This window comes from Canis lupus, chromosome 20 (genome assembly GCF_003254725.2).
Source record: "Canis lupus dingo isolate Sandy chromosome 20, ASM325472v2, whole genome shotgun sequence".
Lineage (NCBI taxonomy): Eukaryota > Metazoa > Chordata > Mammalia > Carnivora > Canidae > Canis > Canis lupus.
The window spans coordinates 38,248,836-38,267,923 of record NC_064262.1 but is presented as its reverse complement, the minus strand read 5'-3'; the positions used below and the strand labels follow the sequence as shown (position 1 = coordinate 38,267,923).

At 42.7% G+C, this 19,088-nt stretch overlaps 2 protein-coding genes across 9 annotated transcripts in view; one reads left to right on the top strand and one right to left on the bottom strand.

Annotated features, from left to right (window-relative positions):
- Positions 1-19,088, top strand: part of RAD54L2 (RAD54 like 2) — a 126,148-nt gene that overhangs the window by 86,164 nt on the left and 20,896 nt on the right. For 7 of the 8 annotated variants that reach the window (XM_025456021.3, XM_035702443.2, XM_025456022.3 and 4 more), the window contains 11 exons: positions 8,729-8,930; positions 10,310-10,449; positions 11,077-11,193; positions 11,516-11,742; positions 12,560-12,742; positions 12,933-13,066; positions 14,422-14,618; positions 15,896-16,238; positions 16,924-17,101; positions 18,385-18,636; positions 18,858-18,976. In XM_025456021.3, coding sequence (XP_025311806.1) covers positions 8,729-8,930; positions 10,310-10,449; positions 11,077-11,193; positions 11,516-11,742; positions 12,560-12,742; positions 12,933-13,066; positions 14,422-14,618; positions 15,896-16,238; positions 16,924-17,101; positions 18,385-18,636; positions 18,858-18,976 — 2,092 coding nt within the window. Of the gene's footprint in view, positions 1-1,227; positions 1,324-8,728; positions 8,931-10,309; positions 10,450-11,076; positions 11,194-11,515; positions 11,743-12,559; positions 12,743-12,932; positions 13,067-14,421; positions 14,619-15,895; positions 16,239-16,923; positions 17,102-18,384; positions 18,637-18,857; positions 18,977-19,088 lie in introns of all 8 variants that reach the window. The other variant, XM_025456023.3, reaches the window with a different exon arrangement.
- Positions 1,196-1,378, bottom strand: LOC112665854 (SNRPN upstream reading frame protein-like). Its single transcript, XM_035702448.2, has one exon. It carries the CDS (start codon positions 1,376-1,378, stop codon positions 1,202-1,204), a length of 177 nt encoding a protein of 58 aa, XP_035558341.1. The 3' UTR covers positions 1,196-1,201.

The window sequence follows — 19,088 nt, the reverse complement described above, 5'->3', positions numbered from 1 at the left end:
GAGTAGTTAAAACAGAGACCTTATGATCCACAAACCTAAAGCACTTACTATCAGGCTTTTCATAGAAAAAGTTTGCCAATATCCGAACATTTAAGCTCTTCTCTCATTTCCCCAACTGTAGTGGATTGTACCATAAATAAATAAATCAAAAGGAAAAATAATTTGTACAAAGATATTTATGCCATTGTAGACGCAAATAAAAACTAAGAACTAGTCTGAATGACAAAGCATTCTATGATATACTGATAGCCTGCCATTAAAATGATGAGTATGTGGACTATGTCAAAGAAATACTTATATGTATGTAATAAGTGACCAAAGCAGAACACAAAATGATGTGTATTCATTGGTTACCAGGATAAAATATGCAAATGTATATTAACAAATGTGGAAAAGTTGATATCTAAATAGTTTAGAGGTTAGTGCTTATTATTTTTTATCTTCTGTTAAAATTTCTAAAATTAAACAGCCATGAAGTTTTTATTCTGGAAAATCTCAAATGAAATAAAAAGAGACAGTAGTAAATGAACCCTGTATTTCTCAGTATTCTCTTCAGTAGTTGTGAATACAAGGCTAGTCTTGTTTAATCTGTTTCCCCCCAACCTTGGATTATTTGGAAGTAGATCCTTAATGTTGTAACACTTTATCGGTAAACTTCATAGTGTATTTACTCAATCTTCTCCTAGAAGCAAAAACAAACACAATACCATTATCGCATCTAAATGTTTTAAATCAGTAATTCCTTATAACATGAAATATCCAGATAATCCCTGATTATCGTTTAAAGATTATTTTTACTGCCAGTTTGCTAAAATCCATACAAGTTCCACATTTAGTTCATTTGTCTTTTAAATCTCTTCAATCTGAACTTTCCCTACCTCTTTTTTTCTTTTTTTTTCTTGCAACTTGCTTGCAGAAGAAAAGGATTCAGTTTTTTTTTTTTTTTTTTTTTTTTTTAGGATTCAGTTGTTATTGTAGTTTTGTGCATTTCTAGATTTTGCTGATTGCATCCTTGTAGTCTTGCTTAACAAATTTAATATAATTCTTTTGTTTTCTAAAAACCATGGACATTATCTTTATTACGTTGTCAACTGATTCAAATACATCAATACATTGTCAGTTGGTTTTTTGCTTGGAAGTCAGCTACCTGGATGTTCTAATACTGCTTTAACCACATCTTGGTGTCTCAGCTAAGAATGCCTCAGTTCACCTGGAAATCCACCACAGGTACTGGCTGCTGCTGAAATCGCTTCGGGTACAGATGACACTCTTGGTTGCTCAGTGAGGCTGTCCTTCTGCGTTTGACTTGGACTTCCACCTCTGGTACGTGCTGTCCTGTAGTATATCTCAGGTGTAAGCGATCCCTGGCCTGCTCCATCACACAGCTGGTCACTCCTCAGAACAGAGTGTCAGGCATCTCCAGTGGCCACTCCACTCTGTCAACATGGTCCTTTTTTCCTGTATTTTTGCAAACTAGTAGTGAGATCTCAAGGTGTGTTGAGATTCAAGTAACGTTTTGGCACACATACATAATAGCTGTAGTGTATACATCCTATTGGATCACATCAGGAGGCATATAGTAAAACTTGGAATTCACTGAACTTTGTTTATACAGATGGGATTGGGAAGGAAGAAGAAGAGGTGGAACAGCTAGAGAAAGAAAGGTTCCTGGAAGTGCTTATATCTCATACCCCCAATGAGTGAAACAAATTTTTCTTTCAACGTTCCTCATTTGCCTAGTCATATTTGTTGTGGTGGTGTTCATAACTCATTCCTGAGAAGCTTATGTAAGTGTTCATTGGTGTTTATATAACTCTGGTGATTGCTGCTCACAGCTGGCTCACGTGAAGGAGAAAGTTCAGGGGTATTTGCAACCAGATCTGATTCTATGATCCTGCATTTGGGTGGTAATAATCATTGACTTTTAAGCCGCATGTCTCATTACCTCTTTGTTGACTCTTTTCTCTTTTTCATTAGTGGCTTTTGGTAGATTATATTTCAGAATTTTAGGGAGGGCTATTTTTTTGAAAGTTAAATTTATTTTAACTAGGTTGTAAATTCACATGGTACGTTATTCAGAAGATACAAAAGAGCATGCAGTGGAAAGTTACATTTTGATTTAGGGAAAATTAATTATAGGATTTTTGAAATAATAATTTATTATCAAGAATAGTTTAAGATGTGGTACAAAATGTTTTGTAAAAACCAGAAACTTCATAATAAGCATCATGAAGCAGCAATGAAGCACTTGTAAAACATTGACTTACATTACAACAAACTTTAAATATTAGTACATCTATAAACTAAAACTCTTTAACAAATAAATAGTAATTGTTGAACCCAGAAGCTGAAGATTCATTCGAAGAATACCAGTTGGTAAGAAGCCGGTTTGGACCTGTATCCTCAGTATAAAGGGGAAACTTTTGTCTCTTCTTTGTCTCTACTATGTGTATGTGAGAATTATATATACTATGATCATTTTAAAATTGCTACTGTACTTGGACACATTCAACCCTGAATCAAACAGGAATTATAGCGAGACCGCACAAGTTGGAATGTTTGTGAATTTGTGATATCAGATTCTGTCTTCCTCCCCCCAGAAACAGACCTCTACAAGACAGAAACCAGAAAAAGGAAATACAGCAGTTGGCAACAAATTTCTCTGCCCAATAGACCAAGTTCAGACTCTAATCTGACATTCAAGGCCTATCCTCTATACTGTGACTCTGTCCTATCTGCCTACTCTCTAACTTTGCTTCCACCTGTTCCCTCCAAGTGGTTACCCAATAAATTGGCTTGTGAAATAGAAACAAAAGGCCTTAAGGCCAGGAGAACATCGAATTTCATTATCAGAACCAGGTCAGAGGACCTAGCAAAACACCAAGTTGTAGTGTGCCAACCCAGCCTCATGTAATTGTGTAGGGCAAGCTGTAGTGTTGATGGAAGTAGCCATTTAGCAAGAGAGATCCCCTCTTAGGGACTCTGCTGTCCAGCCACCTATTCCTTTGGGAGGAAGAATATAATAGCCTCTTCCTTTAGGAGGGAAAAATTAACTGTGAGTTAGGAGAGAGATGACAATAATATGTGATAATGCCATGGAAATATTAGCTCTTTTGAGGGGTGAGAGGCCTGAAGGAATGGTAATTCTTCTTAAGGAAAACAGAATTGCTGACTTTTCCTCTTGTAGTGCTTCAGGAGGAAATAGGAGAGGACTATTTGATGGGAGGATAGTAAACTTGAGAGGGCAGCCAGTGAGACTTGCAGCTCTTATGGAGCTTCTCTTTTAGTTCTTGTGTCTGGCTGGGCACACAAGCAGTAGCACCTTACTTTCTCAGTGGGTGGAAGATGTGCATGAGCCAAGGCTCCTGTTGCATTCCCAATGCTCTTTGTCACCCTGGACTCTGCTGTCTTTGGGATGTCTTTTTACAAAAGGCCTGCTGTGGATCCTGTGGTAATGGAGAGGGGACTGTGATGTTTTAACTTCTCCCTCCTGTTAATGGTATTGCATTACCCCTCATGAACATTTTTTGACTGGTGCCTCCCTTCGCCATTTCCCCTTTGCTTTTCAAAAAGCAAAAGTTATTTAACTAAAAACCTTCAGTGACCACTCAGCATGAGGGCCAAGGAAGATGCTTCCACTGCTGCTGCAGGAGAGTAAATCACCCTGGGTACTGACATGTGAGTGTTGTGTGCATTTGTGCACATATGTCCACACCCACTACCCTCCCCCAGCCCCAAATTTTACATTGGCTACATTAACTTCCTCTCCTCACCAAACGGTTGTCAGTGGAATGTAGAAGGCTAGGAAAAAAGGGTCTTGAAAGTAGTCCTCCCTGGGACAGGGGTTGATGTCTGTGCCAGCATCCAGGAAGGTTTTTGGGTCTACACCTCAGCCTGCCTTGGATAAGGGGTTATTCCCTGGGGAGAGGTAGGGAAGTGGTTGTTGGGTTGGGAGGCCCCTCCTGCTGCTGTTTTGCTTAATTAATTTTAGCCAGTATTGAACTGCAGGTATCTTTCCAACTATTCCACCTTGTCTAAAGTCTCTATTCCTTTTGCTTATGCTCCTATATCTCCCTAGAATGTTTTTTCCCCCTTGTAGTAGTTGGTGCCTACTTACTGTATTAGATTAAACCCAGGTTTCACCTTTCAAGGAAGCACTCTGCCCCCCATGCCCAGCCCTAGGCAAGGCTGGATTGGGTGTCCTTTCCCCAAGATTTGTTGCTATTAGGCGCTCACCTCATGTGTTTTCCCATGTGCATCATTCCATTGTGCCTTGGCGCAGAGCTGGTACTCAAATGCTCATATAAATGCTCATTTAGTGTGTTAGGCTAAACTAAAAGGCAAGGGGCAGGAAAAGGCATCAGTGGCTAGTTTGCAGTAGTCTCATGCAGAGAGTTTTAGAAAAAGATGTGGTCAATAGTCTCATGTGGCTGGTGGTATGTGTGTGAGGGGTATACACACAAATGCGTATTTGTAAGAAACACTTTGTGAGAACAAAGCAGTTTATGTCATTTCTCCTCCTTTTGCTTTCTTATTTTCTGATTTTTGATTAGGATAAAAAAGTTAAAGTTTGAATTTTCCACACAAATAAATATTACTACTCAGCATGGCTGACTAAGCCCTGTAGCTTTGCTGCTAGACAGTTCAATGTCGTTGGGAGTATGAAGTTCCATGGAGTGTGCAGACCTGGGTGTAAAAAAGAATATTTTCCTGAAGAGAGCTATTGACATCCCCATTTTACAAATATGGGGAACTATGGCTCAGAGAAGTTGAACTTGTGAACATAGAGCTAGTAAGTAAGTGACAGAGCCAGGATTCAGCACTAGTACTACCTATGAAGCTCATTCTGTTAACTGTCTGCTCCTGTGTTTCTTCTTGTTTATGATATACCCATAGACCAGCTATTTCTTTTTTAACTTTTTAGGGCTTTGGTTTTCAAATTTAGAATGAAGGGAGCAAAATTCACCTTGCAGTTATTAAAAAAAAAAGGAGATAAGAAACCAAACCCATTCCTTGTACCTGGAATGGTAGTAGTTCTAGACAAAGCAGCAGCTGTTTTATATGGTATTTATTACGTGTCGAGCATTGTTCCAGAGCTTCATCTAGGCTACCTCACATAACTATCTCTTCAACCGTCGGACTGAGGAATAGCATGACAGTTGTTATTCCCTTATTATAATTGAGGAACAAATAAGGGACAGAACTGACATTCACACCCCAGAAGTCTGGTTTCAGTGTCCACAGTGAACCCCTGTGCCCGGTTATCTCTCAGGAAACGTTAGTTTCCAACTCCATGCTGTTCTAGAACCCGGGCATCAATATGAAAGAGATCATAAGGAACTCACAATGGTAATAGAAGTATAGTAAACCATAGCAGGTAAGCAGTGATGGAGTGTCTGAGACACTCATGATTCTTTGACTTGCCACTGACTGATGAGATGGTCCATTTGTTGTTTTTTTGGTGATTAAGTGCATATGATGATGACTTATGGTATGTTTTTCTTTTGGTGTGGGGACATCAGCTTACTGGTTCACTCATTGAGGCCTATGGCAACACTGTATCTTTTATCAAAGCCTACAGTATTCAGTGTTTCTTATTTACCCCCCTTTGGCATCTGAGTCCATACTGACATAAAAAAATTTTGAATATGTAAATGAGGGAGAAGGGACAAAATCTTCCTTACAGAAGAGAAGGATTCCAAATAATAAATGTAGACACAGAGGGAAATAGCCACCATTAGAACACCATAGTAATAATTTCTCCAGGTAAGAGCCATTGATGAATGTTAAAACTGGTGGGTAAATTTTTAGAAACAGGATATTTGCATTCTCAAAGCCTCACAGTTCCCTACCACTCCAAATATTTTCACGTGGTTTAACATATGTCCAGAAATTCTTTGCCCGTCTCAGGATATAGCACTTAATTCTCTTCCCCTTGAATGTGGACTGGGCTTAGTGATTTGCTTCTAATGAATAAAAATATGGAAAAGACAAAGTAGTAATTTTATAGTGAAGAAATTTGGCAGACACCACTTTAAACAAGTGATCTAGGTTAATATCACCAGTAATAAGTCATATTGATATCATGTATCCTGGTAAGATGTCATGAGAAAGACACTTTACTTCTGTGGTTTAATCATGAGAAAATATTAGATGTTCAAATTAGGGGACAGTCTACAAAACACCTGATTAGTACTTTTCAAAAAACTGTCATAGTCATGAAAGACAAAAATAGCCTGATAAACTGTCACAGTTTAGAGAGACTGCGACATGAGAGCTAGATGCAGTATGATATCCTGGATGGAATCCTATAACAGAAAAAGGATATTAGTGATTAGTGGAAAACTGGTGAAATCCAAATAAACTTTAAAGTTTAGTTAAAAACATGGGGTGCCTGGGTGGTGTGGTTGGTTGAATGTCTGACTCTTGACTTCGGCTCAGATCATGACCTTGGGGTTGTAGGATTGAGCCCCCTTTCAGCCTCATGGTCAGTGTAGCTTGCTTGAGGTTCTCTCTCCCTTTCCCTCTGCCCCTCCTGCCCATGCTCTCTTTCTCTAAAATAAATAAACAAATCAGGTCACCTGAGTGGGAGTGATTGAACATCTGCCTTTGGCTCATGTAGTGATTCCTGGGTCCTGGGATTGAGTCCCACATCAGGCTCCCTGTGAGGAGCCTGCTTCTCTCTCTCTCTCTCTCTCTCTCTCTCTCTCTCTCTCATGAATGAATAAATAAAATCTTTAAAATAAATATATAAGCAAACAAGCAAATCTTTAGTTAAAAAACAAACAAAAGGGACACCTGGGTGGCTCAGTGTTTGAGTGTCTGCCTTTGGCTCAGGGCATGATCCCAGGGTCCTGGGATCGAGTCCCACATCTGGCTCCCAATGGGAAGCTTGCTTCTCCCTCTGTGTCTCTGCCTCTCTCTCTGTGTGTCTCATGAATAAATAAATAAAATCCTTAAAAAAATTTAAAAAATAAAAATAAATTACAGCAAACAAAAAAAATCCCACCAAAACCCCAGACTTCCTGAGTCCTTCCTACCTGCCTGAAAGCCAAGTTTCATTGACACCTTAGTTACAGCATTTATGATCTAGTTTTTTTTTTTTTTAAGATTTTATTTATTTATTCATGAATGACACAGAGAGAGAGAGGCAGAGACATAGGCAGAGGGAGAAGCAGGCTCCATGCAGGAAGCCCGATGTGGAACTTGATCCCAGGACTCCAGAATCACGACCTGAGCCAAAGGCAGACCTCAACCGCTGTGCCACCTAGGCATCCCTGTGTTCTAGTTTTAAATTGCTCTTACTTTTGGGGAAGACCTTTTAGTTGTGTAGTGCTTATAGTTGGGAGGCTCTGGTGGATTTGGGGACAGGCTTACGGTCTGTGTGACTATCAAGGCTTGCCCATCCAGTAAACAGAATGCTGCTCAGCAGACTGAGGAAGAGGGATGTGCACACGGATCCTCCTACACCAACCCCAGTCTTTGCTTGTGTTTGATGCCACAAATGACATTCTTTCTGCCAGGAATTTCCTCGTTTCCACCCCCCCCCCCCTTAAGGCAGTATCTTTAGACATTGTCACTTTACAAGGCCTCACTCAGATTTTACCTCTCAAAAATTCTTGTGTGATCACACCACAAAGTAGTATCTTTCATATTCTTGTGACTCTAAGGCAGTTATTCTTGATTTAGCTAATTATCTCTGGCTAGAAAAGTAATGTCTTATATTTTGAAGTTCTTTAGGTCAGTTGGCCTGCCCTTCCTGTGGTGGTTAGCACATCTTGCCTTATTATCTCTAGAAAACAAACTTCTTACAAGGAAGAGGTCTTCTAAACATCCCTTGAAGCATCTTGAAACAGTGTTTGGCATGTTGTAGGCTGTCATTAAATGGCCAGTGAATTGAAGGAGTGAATGCGGGGCACCTGGGTGGCTCAGTGGCTGAGCATCTGCCTTTGACTCAAGTGGTGATCCCCGGATCAAGTCCTGCATTGGGCTCCCTGCAGGGAGCCTGCTTCTCCTCTGCCTATGTCTCTGTTTCTCTCTGTGTGTCTCATGAATAAATACATAAAATCTTAAAAAAAAAAAAAAAAAAGAAGGAATGAACGCTTTAGGACCCTGAAAGGAGGGATATTTCTCTTGTTGGCAGATGAGACACAAATGAGTGTGAGCTGAATTTGGAATCTACTGCCCCTTTCAAAGCATTCTGAGGCCATGAAGCTTCCTCACTCTGAGCAGAGTGCTAAATTAAAGCAAGCATGATGGCTATCATTTGTTGTGAGCCTACTCTGGAGCAGCGTGGTTCTAGACATGCACACTATTTAGTTCTCAGTAACAACTCTGAAATGTATACATCACTCCTCTCATTTTATAGATCAGCCCACTGAGATTCAAAGAGCTTTAAGTCATTTGCCCTAGCTTACCAGCTAATAAGTTGCTGAGTTGAGATTTGAACTCAGGTTTGCCTGGCATCAAAACCAATTTTTCGGGATCCCTGGGTGGCGCAGCGGTTTGGCGCCTGCCTTTGGCCCAGGGCGCGATCCTGGAGATCCGGGATCGAATCCCACGTCAGGCTCCCGGTGCATGGAGCCTGCTTCTCCCTCTGCCTGTGTCTCTGCCTCTCTCTCTCTCTGTGTGACTATCATAAATAAATAAAAATTAAAAAAAAAAAACAAACCAATTTTTCTCCCTGTAAAGTTCAGTCCCTGGCACCTTTCTCTCTTTGTCTTTTCAGACCCATCCCTGGAAGACATGTGTGGCACTGAGTGTGCCCAGCTGGACGAAGATGGGCAGCGGCCACCACGGTGCACTTCAACTACCTCATCTCAGTCTGAGCCTTCAGAGCAGCTTAGGCGCCACCAAGGCAAGAGCCTAGCCTCCGAGGACCCCAAAAAGAAGAGAGCTCAGAAGCCCTCCCATATGAGGAGAAACATACGGTGAGCTGTGCTCAGGATAAGAGGAGAAGGGAAGGAATAGAGGCATTACTTTCATTTGAAGGCTGTCAGTAGCAGGACTGGTTTGAGCAAGAGAGTCCCTTTATCAAAGAAGAAAGGTGTAATCTGTGTTCCTGATTTATAGAGAGATGCAGCTCAGGACAACCTCATGCTGTGAGAGGTTATGGGTAATTGTGGTGGACGCTCAAGCTGTGCTGGGGAGTCTCTTACTCTCTGGAGGCTCTGGGGGCAGCCTAAAGATGATAGGGAACTCTGGTTGGACTCTGTTTTTTCCTTTATTTTTCCCTTATGTTTCAAAACAGGAGGAGATAGGGATGCCTAGGTGGCTCAGTGGTTGAGCATCTGCCTTTGGCTCAGGGCATGATCTTAGAGTTCCAGGATTGAGTCCCTCATTGGGCTCTCTGCATGGAAGCCTGCTTCTCCCTCTGCCTGTCTCTACCTCTCTCAGTGTCTCTCATGAATAAATACATAAAATCTTAATAAAAACAAAACAAAACAACAAAAACAGGAGGAGATAAGTTGAATCCTCATTTTCTTAGAGCTCACCTTCGTTTGGTAGGAATTGTCTGGTCCAAAGTAGGGCTTTTTCCTTGACCTAAGTGAGTGGCAGATGTGAGCTTCCTTAACTGTCCAAATCTCTCACAGCTCTTCCTTCTGCCACATAACCCTTTTTGCTATTGAAAGGAGATCACCGAGATCTTTTTCTCCTCCTACTTTCATTTTTTTTTAAATCATAATGATAGCTTAAAAACATTACTTAAAATTTAGGAAATAAAGATGCAGAATCATCTATAATCCTACTTTCCCATATAACAACTCTATTTTAAATATTGTTTTTCTATTTTATGAATCACGAATTGCTCTGTTTTGTTCTTGGATCTGTTATGTGCAGAGATGAACCTTCAGGGGGGAATCCCTGAGTGGCTCAGTGGTTTGGTGCCTGCCTTTGGCCCAGGGAGTGGTCCTGGATTACTGGGATTGAGTCCCACATCAGGCTTCCTGCATGGAGCCTGCTTCTCCCTCTGCTTCTCCCTCTGCCTGTCTCTCTTCCTCTCTCTCTCTCTCTCATGAATAAATAGATAAAATCTTAAAAAAAAAAAAAAAAGATGAAACTTCAGTGGCATGTCTCAGGAAGTTAAATAATATGGAAAAAATGTTGGCCCAGAATCACCTGAGCCTTGAAGTCCTTTTTTTTTTTTTTTTTAAACCTTGCCTATTGCATGGATGTGTGGGGACTGATGGAGCTTCTCTTTCTCTTGCCTCAGACTTCTGAGCTCAGCAGTGAGCTCTTTAGTTTGACATTATGTTGCCCAAATCTCAAGTAAACCAACCCAAATGCTCACTCTTATTGTAATATTTAGAAAGCTGCTCCGGGAGGATCAATTGGAGCCGGTTACCAAAGCAGCACAACAGGAAGAGTTGGAAAGAAGGAAACGCCTGGAGCAGCAGAGGAAGGATTATGCAGCTCCCATTCCTACAGTTCCCCTGGAGTTCCTTCCCGGTAAGCCAGGGGCAGTGGAGGCAGTGGGAGAGGCCCTGCAGTGTAGGGAGAAGAGGCCTTGGACACACAGTGGTGAAGGGCAGATCTGAAATAAAACCGTGGGAATTAAGACCATGGCCTCTCAGTCATTCAGTTTTCTAGGAGCAAATGATCAGAAACATCTAAAAAGTTAAGTGAATAAAAATGTACCCCTCAGGGGCCCCCGGCTGGCTTAGTGGGTAAAACATGTGACTCCTGATCTCAGGGTTGTGAGTTCAAGCCCCACATTGGGCATAGACTTTACTTTAAAAAAAAAAAACAAAATAAAGCAATAATGATAATAAGTGGTTTTTTTAAAAAAATATACTCCTCAGATTGACCTATTATTTAGATTTTTTTTCTCCCATAATTTTGGATCATAACCTGCCAAGGGATTAGGATCTCTTCTAGTGGTCAGGTGGACACTCAGAGGTGAGAACTAGTAAAGACAAGGGAAGTTAGGGGGACAGAAGGGGATTGAGACACCCCCCTCTAATTCTCTCCTCAGTCCCCTTGAAAGCAACAAAGAAAGAAACTGATGAATCATTTGGGGAGATGGGTTTGAGCTAAATGTGGTTGTCACATTCCTTTCCATCTTTCCTTCCCTAGAGGAAATTGTCTTAAGAGCAAGCGATGGTCCCCAGCTGCCTCCTCGGGTGCTGGCCCAGGAAGTCATTTGTTTGGACAGCAGCAGTGGCAGTGAGGATGAAAAAAGCAGTAGAGATGGTAAGGTTGAGCCAGAGGTACCTCTACTTTCTCCTTACTCAATGTTCACCCCGAGTAATTGGCTGTACCTCTGAATAAAAATTAGTCCTTCTCCATTTGGTTTGGGGTCTGACCATAACAAATGTCCCTGAGTCTCCTTGTAAATGTAGAGTTTTCCCTTATCTTATCTTAATTTGAAGTTGGAAGAGAGAAATAATAAAACTTAAAATTTTACAAGTGATGACAAATTCTAACTTTATTTCCATGCTATAATGCTTTAATGATGGGCAATAAATTATCTCTGCTCCCTGGGTTTTTGTTTTTGTTTTGTTGGCTGTCTCAGAGGTGATTGAACTGAGCTCTGGAGAGGAGGACACTCTGCACATTGTAGACAGCAGTGAGTCTGTCAGTGAGGAGGATGAGGAAGAGGAGAAGGGTGGCACCCATGTGAATGACATCTTAAACCAGCGTGATGCTCTGGGGCGGGTCCTCGTCAACCTGAACCACCCTCCAGAGGAGGAGAATGTCTTCCTGGCCCCGCAGTTGGCAAGGGCAGTGAAACCTCATCAGGTACAGCAGATCTGGACTCTCCTCTGTTTCCTTTCAGCTTCCTTGCTGAGGGCATCACCTGCTGGTAGTTTTTAGCACCACAGTCTATGAAATACTTGTTTGGTACCTCAAGCAGCTATTGGAAAGGCCTGATCCTTCCTCCTAACAGTTGATGCTTCAGGATTTCTGATGAATGGGAAGGGCAAGCCTTAGATGCCCTATTGTGTAGGAGGTGCTGGATCTCTTGGTTTGATGATCTTGAGCTTCCTTCTGTGAGATCTGCAAGACTGATTAAGATGCTATCTAGAGGGCAGTGCTTTGATTAGGAAATTGCTTTGATTCTGGAAGTCGTTCCAGAAGAGATCCAAGAGTCAGGAGTCTGAGGGACTTTCTGATAGGAGGGGGCAGAGTAGTTTGTATTGACCCAGAGCCCTGAACCCAGACCAATGAGTGGAAGTTCCATGAAGATAGAGATGACTTAACATAACAACCCTTAATAAGAACTACTCCTAATGGAGTAGTTACTCCATTAGTAGTTACTCTCTTAAGGTAAGAACCAAGGGCTGAGTGAGAGGCCCTGTCAAGAATTTGGTACTGCAGATTTTCGCCTTATATGGGCCATTTTACCAGGTGAATGATTTTCTGTGTTTTCTCCAAGAAAATTGTCACCAGCCTATAGACTAGTCAGGGTACAGGAAACTTCTGTAGCTGTCCATACCAACTGTCTGCTGTGGTGCCTGCTCATTTACTTAATTCTGACTAATTCCAAAATGAATAAAACTAGAGCCCTGGTCTTTGCCAGCTCCTTTAACTATTGTCTGTGTTTGTCCTTTGTTAGATTGGTGGGATCCGGTTCCTGTATGATAACCTGGTTGAATCTCTTGAGAGGTTTAAGACCAGTAGTGGTTTTGGCTGTATTCTGGCCCACAGCATGGGTCTGGGGAAAACTTTGCAAGTGATCTCCTTCATTGACGTCCTCTTCCGCCACACGCCAGCCAAAACTGTCCTTGCCATTGTGCCGGTAAGAGTTGGGGAAGGCATTGTTTAGTCAGCCCCAGAGGAGGTCTGAGTTAATGCCTTGCTGGGTACTGAAAAGCTCAATGAGCCCAGCTTTGAGCTTGTTTCTTTTTGCTCGTTTGTTTGTTTGTTGTTTTGTTTTTGTTTTGAGCTTATTTCTTAAAACCATCTTTCTGGACTTGGCTATCTGACAGGTTAATACTCTTCAGAATTGGCTGGCAGAGTTCAACATGTGGCTTCCAGCTCCTGAAGCCCTTCCAGCTGACAACAAGCCTGAAGAAGTCCAGCCTCGTTTCTTTAAAGTTCACATCTTGAATGATGAGCACAAGTAGGTGGCCTACCTTCCGCTTTGCCCTTTCCTTTTAAACTTCTTCCCTGGGTCTGGATATTAAGGGAGTCTATTTGCATTTGAATCCTGCCTTCCTAGATTCTTTTGGTTTCTCAATGTGTCCTGCCCCGCCTCCCCCCTTACTCATTTTTTTCCCTACCTAGCTTTTCAGTAAAGTCAGAGTTGGGTAGCCTGGGAAATTTCTTACATTCTGCTTAAAGATGCTTTTATATTCTGAAAAATATGCATACATCGTCTTATTTTCCCATGTGGATAGTAATAGAATTCAACATGATGAAATAAAACTGTCCACCTTCTAACTTTTCACCTTTTACATTTCTCTTTCTTAGAAGCATAATCAGCAGTCTCTTTTCAGCACTTATCTATAGTTGACCTTTAATGGTACAACTTCCAGCTTTGAAAAGTACAAGCTTTTGTTTTAGATTTAAATAAAATTATTTATATTTCCATTCCATAAATTCAACTTGATTTCCAAAACTCTAAAACTGTTTCTTGGTTCAAGCTAGCTATCCATGCTATCCTTTCCCCTTACTGGCATGGATAATTGAGAAGATAGACTTTGTTTTCTGCAGAGGCTGCCTTTTGTGATGTTTGGTCACATACATCAAAATGGGAAAACTGTGAGTGGCCCCCTAAATGGTTTGATCACCTGCTCTTTTTTCTTAGATTTCAGGACTGTTAGTCCACATGCAGTTAATGAATTACAGTCAGGGCTCAGTTGTTTAGGAGTAGAGGAACTGTGCTGAGTGTCATCTGGGCTTTGCTACTTTTTCTCATTTACTGCTTATCCTTGGTTCTTTACTCACTAGGGCCTGGACAGGTAAAATGTGGAATATTGTCCTTGCTTTTACCTTGTATTTATTATGGGAATAACTTGAAATTCTTTCTCTCAAATGTAGAATTATAGCCATGCATGTATATCTAAGGGAGTTGTCACTTTTTCTTTAAGAGACAAAGAGGTGGGGCTGAGGGAGAGGGAGAGAGAGAAATCTTAAGCAGGCTCTGTGCTGGGTGTGGATTGAGCACAACACTGTGACCTGAGCCAAAATCAAGGGTCAGACACTTAACTGACCGAGCCACCCAGGTGTCCCAGGAGTTGTCACTTTTGTTTGCCTTGTGCCATTGTATTTCTGTTTTTCTACTATTTAACTGTCATCAGCCAACCAGTCCGTCCTCAGTGTGATGAACATCTCTGAGATGCTGGGAAAGTCCAGGGGCAGCTGGCCGGCCACTGTGATGCTGCCACTGAATGTCCATCATCATAGCTCTGATTGTGAGCAATTCTTCCTAGGGACCAGTGGAAGCAGTAATTTTTTCTCTGTTCACTCTTGCAGGACAATGGCAGCTCGTGCTAAAGTGATGGCTGATTGGGTGTCAGAGGGTGGGGTGCTGCTGATGGGTTACGAAATGTACAGACTCCTCACCCTGAAGAAATCCTTTGCCACAGGTAGATCGAAGAAAACCAAGAAACGTTCTCACCCGGTCATCATTGATCTAGATGAGGAAGATCGACAGCAGGAGTTTCGGAGAGGTAGGCAGCCTATCCCTGGATACTCTTGGGGGTGGTATTTCAGGAAAAAAGAAATAGTGTCTGCAGTAGCACCAAGTCAGATATGGAGATTATTGATGTGAGTTGTATTGTCATGAACCAGAAATCCTGACCCCTAAGATAGGTGGAATGACCTCCAGTGGCTTTGAGAAGGTACTGCTCTCCTTGCCTGCTATGGAATTCTGGGTGGGCCACATACAGGCTGTCTCAGGGAGACTCCTCTGCCCATCTGGCCCTGTTTCTCTCACAGAGCAGTTGGGAGAGTGACCGTTCACCTCACTTCGTCCTAGAGGTGTTCTGGAATAGCAATAAGAAAATATTTATAGGCAGCCCCAGTGGCGCAGCGGTTTAGCGCCGCCTGCAGCCCGGGGTGTGATCCTGGAGACCCGGGATCGAGTCCCACATCGGGCTTCCTGCATGGAGCCTGCTTCTCCCTCTGCCTGTGTCTCTGCCTCTCTCTCGCTCTCTCTGAATGAATAAATAAATAAATCTTTAAAAAAAAAAAAAAAGAAAATATTTATAAAAGATTTATATCACTGGCATACAGAGCAGTGATAATATTATGAATTTATAAAAGAATTAACCCAGTTTTTTTACTGAAAGCCATTCCTCTCATAGTTCTAGTTCTGTTCCCTCTTCTAAGGGTTTTTTGCCCATTTGGGAAAAAAGTTTGTTTTAAGTTCAGAAGCTGTTTCATTTTATAGGGGTCTCTTCATCTGTAGATTATGTTCTAGGTTTGCTTCTTTGGTAGTGCTGGGATGAATTTGCCATTTAGCAATGGCAAATTCTGGCAGGTAACTCCAGGAAGACTTTGTCCTTTAGCTAGCTCCCCACCAGCCAGTCCATAGATGGTGCCAAGACGCTGACAAGGGTGAGAGCCACCTCAATGTCTGGATGATTCCCATCAGTCTCACCCAGACTCGTTTTTAATCCTAGTCTGGTACTTTGTAAAGTCACACTCTCTGCCACCAGTTGGTATAAGCCCTAGGAATGCAAGGTGTTTTACTTTTAGCCTAAAAGAAAAAAAAATAAGGAAAGGAAAAGATACTTACTGCAAGAGTCAATAGTCCAGGTTAATATGTCACACCAAATGCACAGGAGCCTGGATGGCTGGCTCCCTTTCACTAATGGGGGCTGACTCTTGCTTTCCTGCTTCCTTCATTTCTTCTGTCTCCTCCAGGGTGCACCCCTACTTCTCATATTGTTGACTAAGAGCAGGCCCTCTCACCCTCTGACTCCGGATCCTCTTCCCTCCCTAGAGTTTGAGAAGGCCTTATGCCGCCCTGGCCCTGATGTGGTGATTTGTGACGAGGGACACCGCATCAAAAACTGCCAGGCCAGCACCTCGCAGGCCCTGAAGAACATTCGCTCTCGCCGTCGGGTGGTGCTGACCGGGTACCCCCTGCAGAACAACCTCATTGAGTACTGGTGCATGGTGGACTTTGTGCGCCCAGACTTCCTTGGCACCCGGCAGGAGTTCAGCAACATGTTTGAACGCCCCATTCTGAATGGACAGTGTATTGACAGCACGCCTCAGGATGTTCGCCTAATGCGTTACCGGAGCCACGTATTGCACAGCCTCCTAGAAGGCTTTGTGCAAAGGTGAGCCATCCTTAGGGCCCTGTGTTTTGAACCCTCAGGGAGACCTTGGTGTAATGGGCATGCAAAGCTGTCCCAAAGGGGAGCTGTTACAGCAGGAGGGTCCATTCCTAGTGGGTGATAGTAAAACTTTCTTTTTAGTGAGTAGCTTTTCGTGAATAGCACACAGATGATGGATAGCCACTGTTTCAGTCCTCTGAAAGTTTGGCTTAGAAGTGCTTCCCTCAGAAGTTAATCTTTGAAGTTTCCAGGGATACCTGCCTTACTTACTGAAAAGCAAAAGAGAGCTAGCCTTCTGCTGACTTGGCAAAAGCATACAAGTGCTGGTTCTCAGGGGCATGGCCTCACCCATTTCAGCATCTTGGTAGATGTAGTTAGGATAGTCTAAAGCAATCCCCTTATTTTTGCTTGTTAAGATGGCATGTGTGCAGAAAGCTTAAAGAAATAGCCCTGGATCCAGGTACCAATCTGAAGTTCCCAGTCTCTGCCACCCTATCCTCTTTGCTTTAATTCTTAGTCTTAAAATGTGATTCTTCTGATGGTCGCTAAACCAGTTCTCATTATTGCAAGGCTGCTGTGAACGGTGAGATCAAGAGGAGGTATGGCAGAAATGCAAGGTTCTCTTGTTTTCCTGCACTGACCTCTCCTGGCCACACAGGCTTGACAATTCTGATCTCTACCTTTGTAGGAGAGGCCACACTGTGCTGAAGATTCATCTCCCTGCCAAGGAAGAAAATGTAATCCTGGTGCGGCTCTCGAAGATCCAGCGAGATTTGTACACACAGTTTATGGACCGCTTCCGAGACTGTGGTAGCAGTGGCTGGCTGGGGCTGAACCCCCTCAAGGCTTTCTGCGTGTGCTGCAAGGTGTGTTGAGGCCTCAGGGAATACTGACACACAGATGAAGGATGCACACAGTCCCAAGGGAGTTCTTCCTACTGGGAGTCCTTGATAAAGGAAGAATAAAATGAGAGGGGCTACTTCCCCGGTTGGCTGCATCAGGGAACAGGGGAGCCCAAAGAGAGGTGTGCCAATGTGTGCTGCACAATTCCTGGGGGTGCCACTCATAGCCGAGGATATAAATGGTGTTTCTTGAGGTTGTGCAATTCATTTGTACAATTTGTACAAAATTTGAGAAACCACTTCCTTTCTCACCAATTTTTTCCCTTGGAAAAATGGGGTAATGGAAGAACATTGTGGGGCAGTTTATGATTGTTAATGTAATCAAGATTCAAGAAATATATAGCTTAGACAAGTTATTGGGGTACCTTCTGTTTGATTCTGTGTTTAATGAGATTGAGATATCATTCATCCTCGTAATGCTTGAGATGGTTTTGGGGAGAGCAGGGCCCAGGTATCTTCAGCACCAAGCTTCATGAACAGGTGGATAAACCCTGACTTATCTTTAGTATGTGCTCCCTGTTGCCTAATGAGGGGCTTGTTTCTTTGACAGCTCTCAGCTGACTTGTTGGTTATTATTCCCAATTGACCATTGCTTTAATAAGTCAGCTGAAGGTGTATGTCAGGGGACAGATGGGATTTCAAATTGTTTGTTTGTTTGTTTGTTTGTTTGTTTGTTTGTTTGTTTGTTTTGTAGCCACAGTCCTAGACCAGAGCCAGAAAGCTAGAGCAGACATAGTGTTTGAGCCAACATGCCCTTCCTGTCCCCCCACCCGCCCATTCCCCCAGCCCCCTGTACCCCACGAATTCTCAACTCCTACCAGGAGTAGTCCTTGAAATGACTTCTGGTTGGTCATCTGTAAGTCAGATACATTTGTCCATAGGGAGAGATTAGTCTTATTTCATAGTTTCATGTAGTCGTTGGCTATAGCCACACAGCAAATCAGGAACATTATTATTCTTATTTAAATAAGAATGCAAGGCTTTGACATAGCCTTTCTGATTATGTACCAAACATGGGCATGCCCACTGGTATGAACTCTTTCACTCACATTACAATGGTCACAGCTGGTTAGTTAAAATGAATGTGTAGGCTCTTTGGATATGAGGGGGTTGGAGATACTTTGATTTTTGGTGTGACACTATGCTATGGGAGGTGTGTGTTTGAGCAAGTGCATGTTTCCAGGCTTCCTGGATACCCTTAGATTGTTCTCTGCCCTGTGCCATTTCTCCTTTAACTTGAACCTCAGATCTGGAATCACCCGGATGTGCTATATGAAGCCCTTCAGAAGGAGAGTCTGGCCAATGAGCAGGACCTAGATGTGGAAGAGCTTGGCTCAGCGGGGACTAGTGCCCGCTGCCCATCCCAGGGAACAAAAGGCAAGGGGGAAGACAGCACCTTGGCCTCCTCGATGGGAGAGGCAACCAACAGCAAGTTCCTACAGGGGGTTGGTTTCAACCCTTTCCAGGAGAGAGGCAACAACATTGTTACATATGAATGGGTGAGTCAAGCAGATCCTTCTGTGCCCATAAACCACTGCTGAGAAGGGATGGTACAAATTCTATGTGGGGAAATGGTGGGGGCTGCACAGTGTACTATACTACCAAGGTCTCTGCAGGGAACTATAAAGGTTGCCCATGAGCCTCTGCTTGGGAAAGGTGAATTTTATTTCTAGTGTTCTGTCATGGACCTGCTCTAAGCTGCCTCATTTTTGTCTTACAGGCTAAGGACCTTTTGACTAATTACCAGACTGGGGTCTTAGAGAACTCTCCTAAGATGGTACTGCTTTTCCACCTGATTGAGGAAAGTGTGAAGCTTGGGGACAAGATTCTTGTGTTCAGGTAGAAAGAGAAATTCCCCTATGACACTGTGTCTCTGTAGAAGAGTGACACAGCCCCTGCAGAGTGAGACCATCTTGGGTCACCACAGCTCCCCCACTTTTTTTCCTTCATG